General features: G+C 43.4%; 1 protein-coding gene across 8 annotated transcripts in view; it reads left to right on the forward strand.

The window, feature by feature from the left end:
* Positions 1–15,748, forward strand: part of IQCF3 (IQ motif containing F3) — a 63,603-nt gene extending 47,855 nt beyond the window's left edge. For 3 of the 8 annotated variants that reach the window (XM_045492986.1, XM_045492985.1, XM_045492987.1), the window contains 3 exons: positions 2,179–2,301; positions 14,506–14,550; positions 15,299–15,748. In XM_045492986.1, coding sequence (XP_045348942.1) covers positions 2,236–2,301; positions 14,506–14,550; positions 15,299–15,694 — 507 coding nt within the window. In that variant the 5' untranslated portion in view covers positions 2,179–2,235 and the 3' untranslated portion in view covers positions 15,695–15,748. The other 5 variants (XM_045492984.1, XR_006715854.1, XR_006715855.1 and 2 more) reach the window with 5 other exon arrangements.
* The last annotated feature ends 4,678 nt before the right edge of the window (positions 15,749–20,426 follow it).

Consider the following 20,426-nt stretch of genomic DNA (forward strand, 5'->3'; position numbering starts at 1 on the left):
TAACAAAACGTGATGGAAGTTGAAAATAAGGCAGTGGATAAAAATATAGCAGGGGTTCAACTTGTCAAAATCACTGTGTTGTACACCTGAAACTAATTTAACCTTGTGTATCAATGTACTTCGATTTAAAAACACACAAATGATCCAGGAGAGACTTCCACTTCTGATAATGCTGTGATAAGTAATTAGGATTAATCCATTTCCTGAGAATAACTGGAAGAACTGATCAAAATATATATTTTTTTAAATTTCTGCTTGAATGGATTGAAAAGTAACAATATAGGAGCTCCTGGGTGGCTCTGTCCATTAAGCATCCGACTTCGGCTCAGGTCATGATCTCATGGTTCGTGGGTTTGAGTCCCATGTCAGGTTCTGCGTTGACAGCTCAGAGCCTGGAGCGTGCCTTGGATTCTGTGTCTGCCTCTCTCTCTCTGCCCCTCCCTCGCTTATGCTCTCTCTCTCAAAAATAAATAGACTTTTTAAAAAAAGGGAAAATATTAACAATATAGTAAAAAATTTCTGGGCCATGATCTAAACTAAGAAAGAAATTAAAAGATGCAAGCCTGGCATTTGGGGGTTGTCCAACACCTATATCTCCAAGCCGATGCTTCCCGTGCCTTCCATGTGTCCCTCCCACCTCTGCCTGCATCTTCCAGCCTACACCCGTCTTCCCCAACCCCCTCATCCTGTTAACTTCACACTAACACCTTCCAACCTTAGATGGCCTCCTCTCTATATACCCCCTTTTTGTGGCTTTATTAAGTGCTTCTTAATAGAGTTTGATAAGTTTTCATAATTCTGTATTCCCTGATAACCACCATCCAAAATAAGATAAACAAATTTCTCTTTCTTTGTGCTGTTTGCAGGCAACACTTCTTACATTTTACCCCCAGATGTCAACTCCATTCTGAATTATCTTACCTATGGTATAGTTTTGCCTGTTTTCTAACTTTATATAAATGGAATCATCCTGTGAATGCTCTTTGATGTCTTTCATTTAGCATAATGTTTTTTGAGATTCATCTGTTATCGTGTGTATCAGTAGTTTGTTCACTTTTATTACCGTCTATTATTTCATTAAATGAATATACCACAATTTCTTTGTCTAGTCACCTATTGGTAAACACTAGGGTTGTTTCCAGTGTTGACCTCTTTGAATAAAGTTGCTATGAACAGGCACGCACAGCTCTTTTGCAGACATGTGTTTTCATTTCTCTTGTATAAATACCTATGAGTAGAACTGCAGAGTTATAGGGTGGATATATGGTTAACTTCATTAGAAACTGCCAAACCCCTTTCCAAAGTGCTATTTCTTACCTTCCCACCAGCAGTGTTATTAGAGATTCAACTGCTGTGTGTCTTTGCCAATATTTGGTGTTGTCAGTATTTTTTATTTTCGTCATTCTCTAAGGTATCTTATTGTGGTGCGAATTTTCCTTTCCCTCATGACTAATGATGTTGGGTATCTTTTCGTGTGATTCCCAGCCATTCATAAACCTTTTGTGAAGCATTTAAGATTTTGCTCCAAACTCCTTGTTTCTAATGCTTATTTGGTTCCATTATTTGTTTGAACTGAAATGCGTGTAATTGAATTCTCTATTAATAAATGTTTAAAATTGTCTCAACTTTATGTTTTTACCAAGTAGCCAGAAATGACTGTCTCTATATACACTTTGGTGCCAGTGGGCCAGTATTTTCAGTGTGCTGCCTTTTTAGCCGAATTTTGGGCATTTGGCGTAGGAAAGAGTGGGAGGATTTCCACATTTTCACCAAAACAAACTCTACGTCTGGAACCATCCTGGTGCCTGAGTCATAGGTGCACTTATGACATCATAACCCTGTCTCCTTCTTCCCTCTTCCTTCTGGGCTGTGGCTGGGAGAACACAGACCTGGGGGCAGTGAAAACATTGAGCTCCTAATTATGGGGAATTTAGGGGATTGCAGACTGGAGGGGATTTGAACCATTTATGTCCCAAGTCATGGGCATTTGGTTTTGTGTAAGAGAGAGCCACCCAAAGTTACAGTCAGGGGAAGGTGGATTTGCACAGTTAACTCAGGGTGCCAGTCCTACATTTAGGGTCTCTGGGCAAGGCAGGAGGTTGAGTGTTTGGTGGATTTGGCACAAAGTTGTACAAAGAGCACCTACCGATACCTTTCCCCTCTAAACTCTGATTACAGAAGGATGGCCAGTTTTGTGAAATCACAATAGAAGAAGACACTGATGAAACCAGATCAATGAAGAAGAAAGAGAAAAAGAAAAAAATACAGCCTTCACCCACACCACCACCCCCTCCACCAAAGGTGAGTGAGAGGTCCTCAAAGTTGAAGGTTAACTCCTAGTTGCAGCATCTCTGACCTGAGTCACTCAACAGTCGTGGGTTGTCCTCTCTGTGCCCCATAGCATGGCATGATCCTGGAATTTGTCATCTGAACTAGGATCCACAGGTGAAATATAGTGGTATCAATTACTCCTCAGGAACAATAAGCATAACCCCAGAACGTCCCTGAGCAACCAGGATGAATGGTTGGCCTATCCCAAGCTGGAGTGAGTAGGGATGGACTCATCCTTGATTATCTTCCCCTCTTAGTTCCTTCTCGGTCAGAGAAATGTGGGTGACTGAGGCACGGAGACTTGGTTGTAGGGAGGGGAACAAGTGGGGATCAGACCATGTCAAGCTGGGGAGTGGAATGGTGAGCCAGTGTAGGGAAGGCATTGCCACGAACAGGGAGAGCTGAGTGTAGAACTGTGTGGGAGCACGTGTGTGTGTGTATGTGCACACATGTGTGCATGTATGCATGCTAACTAAAGTCAAGGGTGTGAGAACCAAGAAGAGTGAAAGTGAGAAATGAGTAAGACTCATTCTCACTCAGTAAGGACTCCAGACCATGTGGAGCAGGGAAACTTCTATACTGTGACTTCCCAGAGGGACACAGCAGGTTGTGGGTTGAGCTGGAGTCAGGCATGAAAGGTGAGCAAAGGATGCCCCTTCTCCAGCCTCCAAGTGGGATGTAAGGGAAGGGATATTGCACCCCAGGTAGGTGGCCAGGCCCATGTGCAACACGATACATGATGTACTGGTTCCAGGCTGGCCAACGAGGTCCATGTCACCACGTGGTAGCTAGGACATATAAGGACCCTGAGATACAGGGGACAGACAGTGTGACGTGTCCAGGTCCATTAATCAGAGAGGGGCAGAGACAGGACACCTATCTGGTCTACTGGCTCCCTGCCTTGTCTTCCTGAAATCCCGAGGAAGGGGACGTTGTTGACAAAGGATCAGGAGCCATTCCTGGCACAGCCTGGAGCTGAGTTGGGTGGGGAATGTCCCCTGAGAGTCCCTTCTTTGTCTTTGCAACCTCTTCCCCCAAAGAAAAAGAAGCTCCCTGACCAAGAACAGAAAGCCATAAAGATCCAGGCCTGGTGGCGGGGCACCCTGGTGCGCAGGACATTGCTACATGCGACACTCAGAGCATGGATCATTCAGCAGTGGTGGAAGATGACACTGGCAAAGCTGCTGGAAAAGAGGAAATGAGCAGCCCTAGAGTCCTACGCTCAGCAAGAACGGGCAGTGGTCAAGCTACAGTCCTTGGTCCGCATGTGGCACATACGCCAGCGATACTGCCGTTTGCTCCATGCTGCCCGCATCATTCAGCTGTATTGGCGCTGGCATAATTGCCATAGCCGTGGCTTTTTCCAGGGCAGCTATGACCTCACAGCATCCCATCTGGGACTAGAACTCGAGATTTTTCTGGGGTCACAGATTTGTCGGGTTACAGACTGCATCCCCTTCCCAATAAAGAGCTAATCAGGTCTGCTCCAACTCTGTGTCACCAGATCTCTGTCACAAGCTCCAGGAGGTCCTGTGTCAGCAAAGCGTCAGGGAAAATGATGGCAGATACCGGGCATGTCACAGTCAGCTCTGAGGAAGTGGCAGAGGTCATCTGGGGTCCCTTGTGGAAAAGGATTCTAACTACCAGGTTCTGGGTAAGGGGGATCTGTAATTGATTAGCAATGTCTGCCATGGGTAGGAGAGTTGGGGATTGAGGGCCACCAACTCCACCAACTCCAGGGAGACTCCTTCACACTGTGGTCCATATAAATGGCACCTCCTGTAGTTATGCCACATGGAGGTTGTGTCCCCTGATGCCCTTAATTCTTCCATGTCTTCCCATCAAATGTAGAACAATTCAAAAAGCCCTCCCATGGTCTAGATAAACCTGCAGGGTCTGGCCCTGACCACGTCGCCCTCTCCATGTCCTCCTTGGCCCACCCTGCTATTCAGACCTCCCCCGCACATTCCCATCTCAGCAGTTTGCACCTGCAGCCTCCTCTCCTTGGATGCTCTTACCAGGTGGAGCTCCCCCTCCGTTCAGGTGTGTCTCCGTTCAGGTGCTCCACTCTCTCTCCTCAAGGAGACCTTCTTTGACCACCTTATTGAAATGCCTTCCCCACCTTGCTGTACGCTCTAGCTCCTGACTCTGCTTTCCTCTTTTCAAAGTTCCCATCACTACCCAAGGTTATCTTGCCTCATTTTCTATTTTCTGTTGCCCCCACTAGAGGATGAGCTTCAGGAGAATAAAGACTCTGGGTTCAAATCTGTGTTCCCAGAACCTAGGTCAGTAGGTTCTGTTTCTTCGTCTCTCTCCCTTTCCAATATGTTATTGTATGTATATTTTAGGTTTTGTATATCATGTCATTTTGTCATCTTAAAAAAAAAAAAGTCCCTTTCTGGGTTGGGAGACACTGCCCCGCCCAGGTCTAGCCAGTTAGTTCTTAGAGATAGCTAAGGACTCATCCCAGAGCACGCCTTTCATCTGCAAGCTAACCTATTCAGGGAGGTACCTCCTTTTTCTCTGTCCTCTACACCCCAGAGGGCTGTATTTCTCTGCCTTAATTATCCTAAGCCAGGTACTAGGCACCTGCCCACCCCCAACAGCTTAGGGGCCACAGAAAACACTCAAACCAGTCCATTCTAAACTGTTACCCTTTCCTGCCTTGCCTTTCCCACTCCGACATAGGCCATGGGAAAAGTTTTTCCCTCATCCTTGTCTTCTGCCACCTGATAAAAACCTGATGACCCTGTGTGACATGCGATGACCTCTTCTTTGAGACATTGAAGTATAATAAACTTTATTTCGTGCTTCTATTTTCTTGCAGCTGCACCTGACTGATCATCACATGAAAGAACACAAAACATGAATATAATTTAAGTAAAATTCACATAACCATTTTTAGATTAGCCATATAATATTAACGATTAATATAAGACTAAAAATTCAGTGGCCTTTAGTACCTTCGCCATGTTAAGCAACCACTGTCTTCTGTATCAAGTTCTAAAACATTTTCATGGTCCTAAAAGAAAATCCTGTGCCCATTAAGGGGCACCTGGGTGGCTCAGTCAGCTAAGCATCTGACTCTTTATTTTGACTCAGGTCACGATCTCATGGTTGTGAAATCAAGCCCCACATCAGGCTCCGTGTCTAGCATGAAGACTGCTTGGGATTCTCTCTCCCTCTCCCTGCCTCTCTGCCCCCTCCCACTCACACACACTCTCTCTCTCAAAATAAATACATAAACATTAAAAAAAAAAAGAAAGAAAACCAAAGAAAGGGTTCCTGGGTGGCTCAGTCCATTAAACATCCGGCTCCTCAGTCATGATCTCGCAGTTCATGGATTTGAGTCCTGCTTCAGGCTCTGTACTGACAGCTCAGAACCTGGAGCCTGCCCCTCCCATACTCATGCTCTGTCTCTCCCTCTCTCTCAAAAATAAATAAACATTAAAATTTTTTTAAATAAATAAATAAACCTTGAAAATAATTTTTAAAAAAGAAAAGAAAACCTTATACTCATTAAGCATTAATTCCCTGGTAGCCCATCCTCCTGCCAGTGGCAACTGCCAATCTGCATTCTGTCTCCATAAGTTTACCTACTCTGGACTTTTAATATAAATGGAATAATAAAATATTTTGTCTGGTTTCTTACACTTCTTATGGTTTTGAGGCTCATCCACACCATAGTATGCATCAGTACTGCATGACTTTTTATAGCTGATTAACATTGTGTGTCTATACCAGCTTTTGTTTATCCACTCATTTTTTTTAACTTTTTAAAAAATCTATTTATTTTGAGGCAGAGGGCAGGAAGGGGCAGAGAGACAGGAAGAGAGAGAATTCCAAGCAAGCTCCGCACTGTCAGCACTGAGCCCCGTGTGGGGCTCGAACTCACGAACCTCAAGACCATGACCTAAGTGGAAACCAAGAGCTGGACGCCCAACTGATGGAGCCACCCAGGAACCCCATTCCACTCATCTTTTGATAGATATTTGGATTGTGTGCACCTTTTGGCTACGTGAATAATGTCACTACAAATATTTAGCCACTACACGACATTACATTCCCACCAATGGGGTACAGGGTTCTAATTTTTCTACATCTTTTCTGACACTTTTTTTTTTTTCAACGTTTATTTATTTTTGGGACAGAGAGAGACACAGCATGAACGGGGGAAGGGCAAAGAGAGAGGGAGACACAGAATTGGAAACAGGCTCCAGGCTCTGAGCCATCAGCCCAGAGCCCGACGCGGGGCTCGAACTCACGGACCGCGAGATCATGACCTGGCTGAAGTCGGACGCTTAACCGACTGCGCCACCCAGGCGCCCCACTGACACTTTTTTTTCATTTTTGCAAATTCTTGCCAACCCAGTGAGTGGGAAGTGGTATCTCATTGCAGTTTGATTTACATTTCCCTCATGATGAATGATGTTGGGCATCTTCTTGTGCCTTTTGGTCATTTGTCCACCTCTGGAGAAAAGTCTGTTCAAGCTTTGAGAAACTTTTCATTAGGTTGTGGCTGTCTTTTTGCAGTTTCAATAAACATTTATGTAATGAATGAATACACAATGGTACCAGGACTTGAATTTGTGGCTTCACCATGGTTCACAGCCTATTTTCTGGAAACAGCTGCCCCACCATCCCTGAATGAATCTCTCAGACAACCATCCTAGGTCCTTCATACCCAGTTGACATGTTATTCTAGGATTTTTGGAATTATTATGTCTCTCTGGCAATGCTTCTGTGTGTGTATATATGGGCAATGGAAGGAGGATCTATTGGTCTCGCCATTTCATCTACAGATACTGCTCTCTCTGTTGGTTTTCATCTCTCTATGTGTCTCGGTCTATTCCTCATAATTCTGTCTCTCATTATATCTATAATCTGTTCCTCAGTATCTTTCTCCCCCAGTCTGGGCCTCCCTCTGTCCTACACATTTCATGATGTCATGTCTCCTTGTCTCTGTTTTTCAATTCACTGGATTTTCTGGATCTGTACCTTTCTGGTAGAGATCATTAATAGCTAACCTGCCTTAGATGTATTTCTTCTCTTCTAGGTCTTTCTTGCCCCTTATCCCTAAGAGCCCCTCAAAGATGAGATGGAGAAGTCTCATGGAGGGTACCAATATGGTTGCTCCTGGATGATGGAGGCATGCACCTAACCTAAACTCAGCCTAGGACGTGCAAGTACTTAGAAATGTCAGAATATTTTATGCATGTGGCCACAGCGATTGGTTCAGGAATGAGTGCATGACATAAGTCAGGCCATTGAGTCTCTTTTGTGGTGCTGTATTGAAACTCCTAGGATTACCAACTATAAAGATGATGAAACCGGAGCTGCTAGGGGCACCACATGGAAATAGCTGAGAATGGAACTGACACAGAGTAAAGTGGATCCATCAGTTGCCAAGAGAAAGACTAAGCCGTGAGGATTCCTTTGGGCCTCTGGAGCCAGCTATGCCTGAAGCTACAACTACCTATACTATGGGGAATTCATTTTGTGAGCCAATAAACCTTCATTTTCACTTATGTCAGTTTGTTAAAACCGCAAAAAAAAAAAAAAAATCTCACTAGATTGATAAACATTTAAATATTACTCAGGGATCAAAAAGAATGAAATCTTGCCATTTGCAACAATGTGGATAGAGCTAGAGTGTAGTATGCTAAGCGAAATAAGTCCGAGAAAGACAAATATCATATGATTTCACTCATATGTGGAACTTAGGAAACAAAAGGAAGTGCCTGGGTGGCTCAGTTGGTTAAGTGTCCAACTTTGGCTGAGGTTATGATCTCATGGCTGGTGGGTTTGAACCCCACGTTGGGGTCTGTGCTGACAGCTCGGAGGTTGGAGCCTGCTTCAGATTCTGTGTCTCCCTCTCTCTTTGCCTCTCCTCTGCTCGTGCTCTGTCTCTCTCTCTCAAAAATAAACATTAAAAAAATTTTAAATAAAAAAAAGAAAACAGGTGAATATAGGGGAAGAGAAGGAAAAATAAAATAAGATAAAAACAGAGAAGGAGGCAGACCATAAGAGACTCTTAAATACAGAGAACAAACTGAGGGCAGCTGGAGGGGAGGTGCCTGGGGAGATAGGCTAAATGGGTGATGGGCATTAAGGAAGATATTTGTTGGGATGAACACTGGGTGTTACATGTAAGTGATGAATCACTAAATTCTACTCCTGAAACCACTGCTACACTATATATTAACTAACTTGAATTTAAATTTTTAAAAAAGACTTAAATAAAATGTAAAGACAAAAAAATTAAGAGATTGAATTTGATGTGAACTTCTCAGAAAGTGGTTTTCAAAAATTAGTTTTTGAGTTATAAACCTGACAGAAGGTGTGTCTAGGGAATTCTCAAGTAAGTGTGGGGTTATCTCTCATTTAATGAACCCAGTTCTTCTAATGCTGTGTAGTGTGGTGAAAAGGGAAAGTGCTATAGATTGATGGGTAAATCAGCTAATTATCTAGAATCAGAATGAATGAATGTGAATCTAATCATGGATTGGTCACCTATGAGCCAAATGTGGAGTCTTTAGCCTAACAAGTCAGCAGGCAGGAGTCATGGGCAACCATCAGCCGTTCATGAAACAACTGTGTTAGGAATGAATAGAATTGTCAGGTCCTTCTCTTGCCTCACTTGACTTACACAAAGCACATGTGTGCAGTCTTCACTTCTAGGATAACCTCTGAGCTGTGTCTCTTAAAGAAAGTGGACATCCTGTTATATGTGTTGGATCGAAATAGAGCAATGCTTTTCAAACTGTAGCATACATCACAATCATGTGAGGGGGCTCATCAAAGCAGATTGCTGGCCCCACCCAACATATCTGATTTAGTTTACAGGGTCCCAAGAATGAGTATTTCTAGTATGTTTTCTAGGTAATGCTGTGGCTACTGTTCTAGGGAACCCCACTTTGAGAACCACTGGGTAGATCTTAACTATGTGGTCACTGTGAAGGACAGCATGACCAAAATAGCAGAGCCACACATAAATTGGAGGTTTATTTCTCTTTTCCAAAGAAGTTGAGAAATAGGTGTCCAAACCCCGGGATGGCACTTCACAGGGTGAAGAATCCTAGCTCCTTCTACCTTGTTACTCTGCTGTATACAGTCTGTGAGCCCAAGATCACCTCATGATCCCAAATGGCTGTTTCAACTTCAACAATCCCCTCCACAATCTAGCCAGCGAGGAGGAAGGAGAAGGAGAAAGGCATATTCCTTCTCTTTTAGGGCATATCCTTGAAGTTACATATGCCACTCTTGTCCATCGCTCAAAGGAGGTAACAGAAGACTGAATAAAAGGGGAGATAAACCATATAGTTATTGATAGAATGACTCAACATTGTAAAATTGCAAATTATCTCCAAGTTGATCTCCAGGTGGAACTCAATTCCTATAAGAATCTGATCAGGAGTTTTTGGGAACTTGACAAGCTGATAAAAAATCATATTAAGTAAGTGTCCACAATCAGTTAAGACGGTTTTGACAAAAAGAGTAGAGCTAGGAGTATGGTAAAGCACATGAAAATACATCAAAAGACTGTAACAATAACAGTGTGTACTTGAGACACTAAGAATCTAAGGTGAGCAGTAAACATTTAAATACGGATTTGTTGGATTTCCCTCATCCCATTCTCTTCCTTCATGTGTACAGCTGGCAATAGCCCCTCCTCCACCCTGGCTGAAGAGAGTTTTCTTTTCTGCCTAAGTTGAACCAGAGAGGATCTAGACTCCAATATTTCAGTCATGGCGGAAGGCAGAGGTGAAGGCAGAGGTGGTGGAAGGCATACTAAAATGGAGCAATTAATTGAAAGTGTGTAGGCTAGACAGTGAGGCCTCCAACCCTTGGTGTCAGCTCAGCTCTCTGAAGGCTTGCAGTTAGTCAGGTTTCATTCCACTCTCTGACTTGAGGTTCTGGGATTCCTTTCTGGGACATCAGTCAATTATTGCTACGCAAATGCTGCATGGCAGACTGCCACAAGCCTCAGTGGCAGGCAGCAGTAAGCATGCTGACCTAGGCTGTGTTTAGCTGGGGTAGCTTGTCTAGAGAAACTCTGCCCCACGTTTCTCATCCTCTTCCTCATACCCCGGGCACTTCCTTGTTGCAATGGCAGAAGTCCAAGAGGGTAAACATAAATTGGCAAAGACTTTCAAAGCCAAGGCCAAACTTGCATGTCATCATTCCACCTTATTCTGTTGGCCAAAGCACATCACATTGCCAATCTAAGACACAGGAAGATAGATTCTGTCCCCTTACGGGAAGAAACTACAAAGTCCCGTAGGAAAAAGTATGAATGTAAGACCACTAAAGCAATCTACCACAAGCTCCAAAGAATAAAACAAATAAATGCTAATTTGGGGGGTCCCCCACTGAAACAAAACCCAACTCTGCCTTATTAACCTACTCTGAGTGGTACCAGTTAAGAAACCGCACCCATGCACCCTGAGCTTCCCTTTGGCATTTCAGTGCCACGCTCACACACATGAATAAACAACCAAGGATCATTAACATGATAGACTGAAATAAAAAGAAAAAAGGGGACTTAAAAGAAAAGAGATCGTACTGGGAACAGAAGAAAAAGGTTTAAAAAACCAAACTTAACAATTACAACTACTATTCTCTTTTTTTTTTAATGTTTATTTATTTTTGAGAGAGAGAGACAGAGCACGAGCTGGGGAGGGGCAGAGAAAGAGGGAGACACAGAATCCGAAGCAGGCTCCAGGCTCTGAGCTGTTGGCACAGAGCTGGTGGGGCTGGAACCCATGAACCATGAGATCATGACCTGAGCCAAAGTAAGATGCTTAACTGACTGAGCCACTCAGGTGCCCCTATTACTACTATTCCTAATAAAAGATAACAAATCAATGAAATAAGAATACTGTGCTATAAAAGAATAATCCAAGGACAAGAAAGAGCTCTTGAAAGTTAAGACTTTTAAAAATGGAGAATACCTTCTAAAAAAGTAGAATAAAAAGACAAAATAGTGTAGAAAATATTGGAAAATTAGAGGATCAATCTATGATCTAATAGGTTTTCTCTAAGTATTAAAATGGAGAAAATTAAAAGGTAGAAATGATTTTTTAAAAACTAATACAATAAAGTTTCCAATAGTTGAATAATACAAATTTTATAAACTAATGTGCCCCATACAGTGAGTGAGGCAGGGAGTGGGGGAACATCTCAGAGAGGCTGAGAACAACATGTCTAGTGGGTGTGAGGGATCTGGGATGGTTGGCTCAGAAATGTTGGGACAGTTGTTTCTAGGGAGTAGGATTTGAACCCTGATGAAGACATAAATCTAAGACCTAGATGGAATCATGTATTCCTTCACTATGCAATCACTTATTGAAACAACAGTAATTTCAGAACATCCTAAAAACTAAAGGGATAAGGAGAAAATCCTAAAAGCTTCCAGAGAGGAAAAAATAAGTCACATCATATGGAGAAAGGAATCAGAGTAACATTAGACCTCTAGGAAAACAGTTAAAGCAATTCCTCAAAATTCTGAGGGAAAACTATTTTCAGTGTAGAATTCCATACTCAGCAACACTATCAATCAGATTTGAAGGTGTAAAAAAAAGTCATTTTCAGACATGCAAATCTCTACATATTGATATCCATATACTTTTCCTTAGGAAACTATCATAACATGTGCTCTATCCAAAATAGGGACTAAATCCAAGAAAGAGGGAGACCCAATGTGCAGGATCATGTTCTGTCACTTGGTGAAGACCTCAGTGTAAAATGTAAACCAGAACTTAACAGGAAAATATGTGACCCTGGATGAGAAAGCACTAATTTAAAAAATTTCAAAAGCACAATTACAAAGGGAGAAATGGATGGAATGATATCTGTGCAATGAATAACACCATGAAGAAAGTCAGCTGGCCGATGATTGTTGGGGAGAGAATATTTGTAACATATCTATCCACAAAAGGTTGTCCAAGGAAGTCATCCAAGAGGATGATGGGAATCCAACAGAAAAAAATAGGCCAAGGACTCTATCAGGCAATTACACAGAGATGCTAGAAGGTCAAGATGAAATAATCATAAGAGCTGAAAGACACAGAGCAGTACTAAGACCGGGTGCCATTCCAAGGACTTCACCTTCATGAATCTCCACAAGAGCTCCTTGGAGGAGGAACCATGTTTCTATCTTCACTTTGCCCAGGAGGAAACAGACACCACTGGAAGACTTGCTCAAGTGCACACAGCTAGAAAGGGTCTGTGTCAAGGTTGGATCCCTGTTATTCATCCTGAAGAATCCTGCTCTGCTCAAGTCCCTAGTGAGAAAAATGGAAATTAAAAGAGCAAGGTGACACCACTTCACGTCTTTCAGTTCGGCGAAAATTAGGAGGTGATTGACAGAGGTTGCACTGGTGGTGCCACTGTGGAAAACAATCTGTCAGCATTTAGTAGCATGGAGGAACCACCTGTCCCATGACACAGCAAGCCACCCCCGTGTGCATTCCCTGGAGAATGCCTCCCATGGAGGCACAGACACATGCGGGAAGATGTTCCTCATGGCACTCTCTGCCATGGCTTAACTCATCCGTGGGGCAGAGAGCAGGGAAACAGGTTATCCTGGGTCATGAGCACATAGGGAGTCCTTATCTGTTGTCAAATTGTGTATATATTTAAACATTTTCATGATAAAAAGTTTTTATGAAGTTGTGCAAGAAAGGATAGGGAACCAGAATGTGCTCCATGGCACAGTGGTCAGTGGCACTCACAGAGTCATGATAATATAAACACTAAATTGCCATTGGAGACCTAAATGGCAGCAAGTGACCTAGTGGGGAAGATGAAGGGAGAAAAAGTGAGGTTTTGGGGATGGGGCAGAAAGCCAAGTCCTCATCTTTTTTGGTGGAGAGTTAAGGTCTTGAAACGAAGAGACCACGTCAGCATGTCACTGAGGTCTGGAGGGGGCTATCCAGAGTCAGTTAAGAGATGAAAGTGAGCGTGCCTGTGAGATGGCAGTGGGGACAGCCAGAGGCAGCTGGTCTTGGAGGCAAGCCTGAATAACTAAGTGACTCTTTCAAATATGACCATTGCTACCACTAGAGGAATCTACACTGGGGAACACTGTCTCTTACATAATGACTCATGTTTGGAAAATTCCTCCAGCCCAGTAAATTTCAGACACTGAGTGGAAGGGCTTATTTTGTTTTAAGGAACATATATTGGCTTGTTAGGCACCAAACAACTGTAGAAATACAGGGGTTCAGCAGCCGGAGGGGAATAGAAATAGGCTGAGGTACCTCCATCCTGACCCTTCCTTAGCCCCTTCTGCTCACCCTCCATACTCACAGTCTCACATACTCACATACTCACTAATTAAAAGAAGGATTTTCCCACACACTGAGGAAGGGCATGGAGGCAGAGAAGGCAAGACACAGGAAGCACCCTGAGCCCAGGAACCTTCCTCTGCACTGTGTAAGCAGCTCTCCTTAGTGATGATGACAGGAAAGTCTTGTGGGTGGGCCAGACTAGAGGTCATCCTTTGGACAGGACAGATTCACGGGGGCTATGTTTTCCCCAAGGACAATCCCTGGTCAATCCCTGGCAGGAGGGAAATGGGTAGATGTTTCCTCTTTACTCAACAAATTTGAGGCAACCTGGTCCCTGGGTCATAGTTGCCCTTGTGACATCATGGCTATCTCCTCCTCTCCCACCCTTCCTGCTTCTGCCAGGACCAGTGGAGCAGCAACCAGAGGGGGTGTGAACACCTGAACTACTGCCCCAAACCATGGGCGGTAAATGCTGTGTAAGACAGCCAAACACCCCCTCCCTGGAGGTAGGGAGTTAGCCCATGGCAGAGGGAAGCACCAGATGACTTCAAAAGGACTCAGGAGGGGCACCTGGGTGGCTCAGTCAGTTAAGCATCCCACCCTTGATTTGGGCTCAGGTCATAATCTCACAGTTGTGAGATTGAGCCCTGTGTTGGGCTCCATGCCATGGAGCCTGCTTGGGATTCTCTCTCTCCCGCTCTCTGCCCCTCCCCCACTCATGCTCCCTCTCTCCCTCTCTCACATTAAATAAATAAACTTTTTTTTTTTAATCTTAAAAAAAAAAAAAAAAAAGGACTCAGAAAGAATGGGGAAGTAGACCTGTGAGGACTTTGCACAGAGACTGGTCCTCACTCATGCTTTCTCTATATTCTGATTGCAGAAGTCTGGTCCAGATAAGGATGCACTAGAGACTGAGAAGCTGAAGGTAGGTGGAGCCTAGGAGCATGAGAGAACCACAGTTCATTGACCATCTGAGCACAGAGTTCTTAAAAGTGAAGGATCCATCTCTGGTCCCACAGCTAAGAAGTCAGCTCCGTGTTGCTCTCCTGTCCCCATAAATTCCCTCCCTATTCTGCGTGAGCTATGTTAAGTGTGAAGAGACAGCAGAGAGGTGAGGAATCAGGATGCGGACAGGCCACTGGAAGGTGGGGCACAGTAGTGGGAACTGGAAATCCAGAGAAAGTAAAACCTGGGTTTAGAAGGATATAGGGGTGACTGAAAGGTAGTGGAAATCAAAAGAAGTGAGGTAAAGGAAAGCCCTCAAGGGGCTATGGGTTGGCATGAGGCATCAGGAGGCAGAATCATAGGCTGGAATTTGGGTTGAGATGTAGACCATAAATGCAGAGGTTCATCCTCAGAGGACCTTTTGGTTCCTCACACTCATGGCAGGTCTTCTGGATCAGAAATTGTTTCCACAGAACCTGTGAAGATCACAGGGCAAGCATATCCCCATTTTGTAGATGAGGACACTATGACTCAGAAGATGACCAATACGTCTATGGCCACAGGTAAGGTAGAAGTAGAGGCAAAACCCCACCCAGGACTCCTGGGTCCTCAGAACCACCAGGGGAAAGGCTAGTTAAGAAAGAAGATCAGAGCTCCTTCGTGGCAGACACCAGACTTGTGGTTGTTCATAACAAATTCATGTGGAGTCCTCTGCTTTGCTTGGTTAGAGGCTTTGTCAAAAACGCCACAGAGCAAGAATCAAGGCAGCTGAGAAGATCCAGGCCTGGTGGCGTGGCACCCTGGTACGTCGCACCCTGCTGGTGGCAGCCCTCAGGGCCTGGATGATTCAGCTCTGGTGGAGAACACTTTTGTGGAGGCGGGTTCTTAAGCAGCGGCGGGACCTGTTGAAGATCTATGTAATCCAGGAGGAGGCGGCAGTCAAGCTCCAGTCCTGGGTTCGCATGTGGCAGTGCCATCGATGTTACTGCCAAATACGCAATGCTGTCTGCATCCTTCAGGCCCCAAAGAGCTATTTTGCCTTCCAGACCAGTGATATTCTACAGGCACAATATGAAGTCACTCCCAACCAGCCGGAGTTCCATATTGAAATCCTATCAGTCTAAAAGTACCAGAGGGTGGAGAACTACTCCACTGCCCCCAATAAATGTCTGACCAGGTTTTGTGTGTCTCAGTGACTCCTACACCATGAAGACCCCAAGGCCTCCACCTTCTATGTGGGAAAAGACAGATATCTCTCCCCCCACTCCCACCCTTTAGTGCTGACTGACAGTGGCCATATGCCACTGGCTCTATCCAAATCAGAAACTGCTACCTGAGGCTGTTCTCACACATCAAGAGCCAAGTGTACCATTCCATAGCCCTGGCACCATTATCTCCTGATCTTGCAATTGGGAGCAGTTAGGCTTTATATTCCCAAAGACTCCAGGCACCTCTTCTTATGAGAGTTGCCTTTGAATCCATGCTCTGTTAGCCTGCCATCATGAGCCAGCTGGGGCTTGCACCCATTGGCTGTCTATTTGGCAAGCCCCTAGACAGAAGTCAGACACTTTGCTGGCTCTTGAGAGCAGTACAGCCCATAGAATGCACAGGAGGCTGACCTTAGTGGTGACTAGGCACAAGGTTTTTCAAGTTTTGTGCTAATTTGGATGCTGTTTTCTTTGGGAAATAGCAGGTATCATGATCTTAAGGAACCTCAGCTCTGCTTCCATCCTCAGGACCAGCTTCTCCAGGGTGCTGAAACACAAATAGGGCTCCCACTGATATCACTGCCACCCTATGTGTGACACCATTCTTAGTAACTTCAGTATTAACTTAGATGATGCTCCAAGCCCCTTGCCTCTTACCTCCAGTGATTCTGACTTCCATTTTACCTGAATCACCCACTCCGATAATTGCACCAGAGATTGTTGCTTTTCAAGCTGCCTTTAAGGAATGGCCTTTAAAAAAAAAAGTGTCCAATCCATCATATACTAATTCTTTTGTAAAACAATAAAAATGAATTGTGGGAAAAAACAAGTAGAAAAGGTATACAGAATATAAGGCTTACTTTTGTTAGGCTGGACACACATAAAATTTCTGTTTCAATTTGCTATACAAATTTCTAAGTGCTTAATCTCAATCTTTGTACTTAATCTCAGTGGTAGCAAATGCTCACCATACTTTGGGTGGCATTGTCCTGGTCCTTGTCATAACTGACCACAGCAACACCAATACTGATTTTAATAATCTTGGTCTCTAACTTTTGCTTTCTATGCTTTAGGGCAGAAGTCAGAAAACTATGGCTTGCAGTTGAGTGGTTGTGATTGTGACATCAATCCTAAAATACTATCTGGTCCTTTACAGAAAAAGTTTGTCAACCTCTGTGTTAGAGTCACTGATTCTTATGCATTGATCCAAATGTTTCTTCAGTCCTAATAAGGACTTCCCAAAGATTGACCTTACCAGTATTGTACTACCCTTTTCCCCAGCTCAGATTCCATTCTCTGTCAAGGATTCTCTTACAATTTTACCACTGTTGGCCCTCTCTCTCCACCTTTGTGTGAACCCAACCCTTCACCTACTTCATCCACAAGAAAAGCTGAATTTCCGTGAAGAAAAACAAATCACCATATTGCGTGGTTTGGGTTTATCTTCAAGACCACAGATGGACAGACTTGCTTCTCAAGACACTTCTCTGTAAATTTGTTTTTTTGATCTGAAGATTTCACATCACTTCCTTTTTCCTCAATGCGCTATTCTTCCTCTTTTCCTTTTGACCTCAAATGATGATATCACTACACCCTTAACTGAGAAAATGGCAGCAGACTGGACTTCCATCTCCCTACTGTCTCATCCTCCATCTCAGCTGGCCTTTTTTACCACACTCATTGCCTTCCTTGAGTTGAAGTGAATTATCTTTGCCCCATCCAATGCCACCCCTTCCACTTTGCTCTTCTGGTGCTCTTCTTTTCCTTTTGCCCACTGTCACCTCCTGCCTTTGCAATGATGTTGTTCTGTAATTTCATTTGTTTCTCTGAACTGGTTTCTTCCTTTTCACCAAATCATTTACATCAGCATAAGTATCCTCCACCATTAAAAAGTCCATTCTTGACTACCTCCTATCCAGTTCTTTGCATCTTCTTATAGCAAAACATGTTGTCACTGTTTCCTCTCTCGCTCTTCCCATTCTCTCATAAATTCACTCCAATTGGTCTTTCCTTCCCCCCAACTCCACGGAAGCTACACTGGTCAAGGGTATTGATTGAGAGAGATTGTTTACAAAAATGACCAAAATTACTGTCCTCCTTGTATCCATGCACCTTTGCAATGTGACTGTGTAGCTCTATCAATAACAGACAGGCTACTTAACCTCCTCTTGTATCTAGGCCTCCCTGTGACTTTCTTTGGCCAATAGTATGCAGTAAAAGTGATATTGTGCCGGTTGCAAGCCTAGACTTTAAGAGGTCTTAAACAACCATCTTAATCAAGGAGATTACCACTGTTGCATGAGACAACATATGGGACAGAGATGAGCTGTCTCTGATGAGGCCATCTTACATCACCAGCCCCCATCACACCTACCAACGGACCACATATTTTTAGCGAACCCAGTTGAGAACAGAAAAATCACCCAGATGATCCTAGCTCAAATTGTCACTCCACAGACCTGTGAGTTCTATAAATGGTTATTGTTTTGAGTCTCTATGTTTTGGTGGTTGGTTGAACAACAAAAACTAACACCATCTAAAATCACCAACTAACTTGCTTACATGAAAATAGTGTATCCTCTGCTCTCTGCCTTCTCTCTGCATCAGACTACAAGTTGACAACTCTCTCTTACTTGAAACACTCTGTTTGGCTTCAGGAACATCACACTCTCCTGCTTTTTCTTCACTGGCTGCTTTTTCTTAATCTTATCAATGGCTTCTTCATTGATGAGCCTCTAACCTATGAGGGGCTCAATCATAAAAGTTCTTTTAGTCCCTCTTAATGTGTACTCCCAGATAACATCATCGACATGGTCTTAGATATCTGCTATATTCTGATGCCATTCAAATCTACATCACCATCCCTGATAGCTCCTCTGAATTCCATACCCAACGTATGACTTCCCACTTAATGTCTTGCTTTGATGTCTAATAGGTTTTTTCAAACATAATGTGGCAGACAGGACCCCCACACTTCATGATTTTATCCAAAATTGCTTCTCCTTGTGCCTTGACCATTCACCACATCTGTTTGATTCAAATTCTCTTCTGAACCCTCTCTTTTACTTATCTCTATCCATCCCCATTCACATCAGTCCATCAGCAAATGCAGTCAGCTGCAGCTCTGCAATATAGTAATATCTACAATACAGTAGATAGTAGGATTGGAGAAACTGGATCTTATGTAGATTGCTCTTAGGAATGTAAAATGGGGTAGCTGATGTGAAAATAGTTTGATGATCTCTCAAAAGTTAGGTGTAGAGTTACCATAAGACCCAGCAATTCCACTCTTAGGTATATATCCAAGAAAATTGAAAACACAAAAGCTTCCACAAAAATTTCATAGTAGAATAATAGCCAGAAAAGTGGATGCAACCCAAATGACTATTCAAACTGTGGTACATCCATACAATGCACCACTACTCAGCAGTAAAAAGGAACAAACTACGGATACATGGAACAATTTATATGGGTCTCAAACTAACCAATTCAGGGTAAACCCCCTCTGTCTTTGTCTTCTACATCCAGAAAGCCATAATCCTCTGCCTTAATCATTCGAAGCCAGGTATTAGACATCTATATAGCTTAGGAACCACAGAAATGACTCAAACCAGGCAATCTTAACCTGTTTACCCTATCCTTCCTTGCCTTTCCCACTCTGACAGAGGCCATGGGAGAAGCTCTTTTCTTACTCCTGCTTTCTGCCACCTGACTAAAACCTGATGCTTCCCTGTGATCCTGTGTGACATGCAGTAACCTCTGCTTTGGGACCTGTGAGTTTAAGTTTGGGGAGCTAATTAGTAACAAAAATACAAAGGAAAGAATAAATCTCACTGGAAGATAAATATATAGTAAAGTTAGTGGATTAATTGCTTATAAAGTTTGTATGTCAAAACTACAATTTGAGACCACCTGTCAGAATGGCTAGAATCTAAAAATGAGAAATAACAAGTGTTAGCAAGGATACAGAGGAAAAGGTTGTGGGAATGTAAATTAGTACAGACATTTTGGGAAAGCAATATGGAGGTTACTCAAAAAACTAAAAATAAGGGGTACCTGGGTGACTCAGTCGGTTAAGCATCCAACTTCAGCTCAGGTCGTGATCTCACAGTTCATGGGTTCAAGCCCTGCGTCGGGCTATGTTCTGACAGCTCAGAGCCTGGAGCCTACTTCAGATTCTGTGACTCCCTGTCTCTCTCTGTGCCCCTCCCCAACTTTCCCTCTGTTTCTCTCTTTCAAAATAAATAAACATTAAAAAAAATTAAAAATAGAAATACCATATGATCTAGTAATTCCACTACTGGGCATTTACCCAAAGAAAAGAAAAAACTAATTCAAAAAGACATCTGCACTTGTGTGTTTATTGTAGCATTATTTACAATAACCAAGATCTGGGGGCACCTGGGTGGCTCAGTCAGTTAAGCATCCAACTCTTGATTTCAGCTCAGGTCATTATCTCACGGTTCATGAGATTGAGCCCTGCATCAAGCTCCATTCTGAGAGCACAGAGCCTGCTTGGGATTCTCCTTCTCCCTGCTCATGTGTGTGCATGCTCTCTCAAAATAAATAAACTTAAAAAAAAAAAAAAACCAAGATCTGGTAACAATTCAAGTGTCTATTGATAGACAAATGGATAAAGAATATGTGA

This window comes from Leopardus geoffroyi, chromosome A2 (genome assembly GCF_018350155.1).
Source record: "Leopardus geoffroyi isolate Oge1 chromosome A2, O.geoffroyi_Oge1_pat1.0, whole genome shotgun sequence".
Taxonomy (NCBI): Eukaryota; Metazoa; Chordata; class Mammalia; order Carnivora; family Felidae; genus Leopardus; species Leopardus geoffroyi.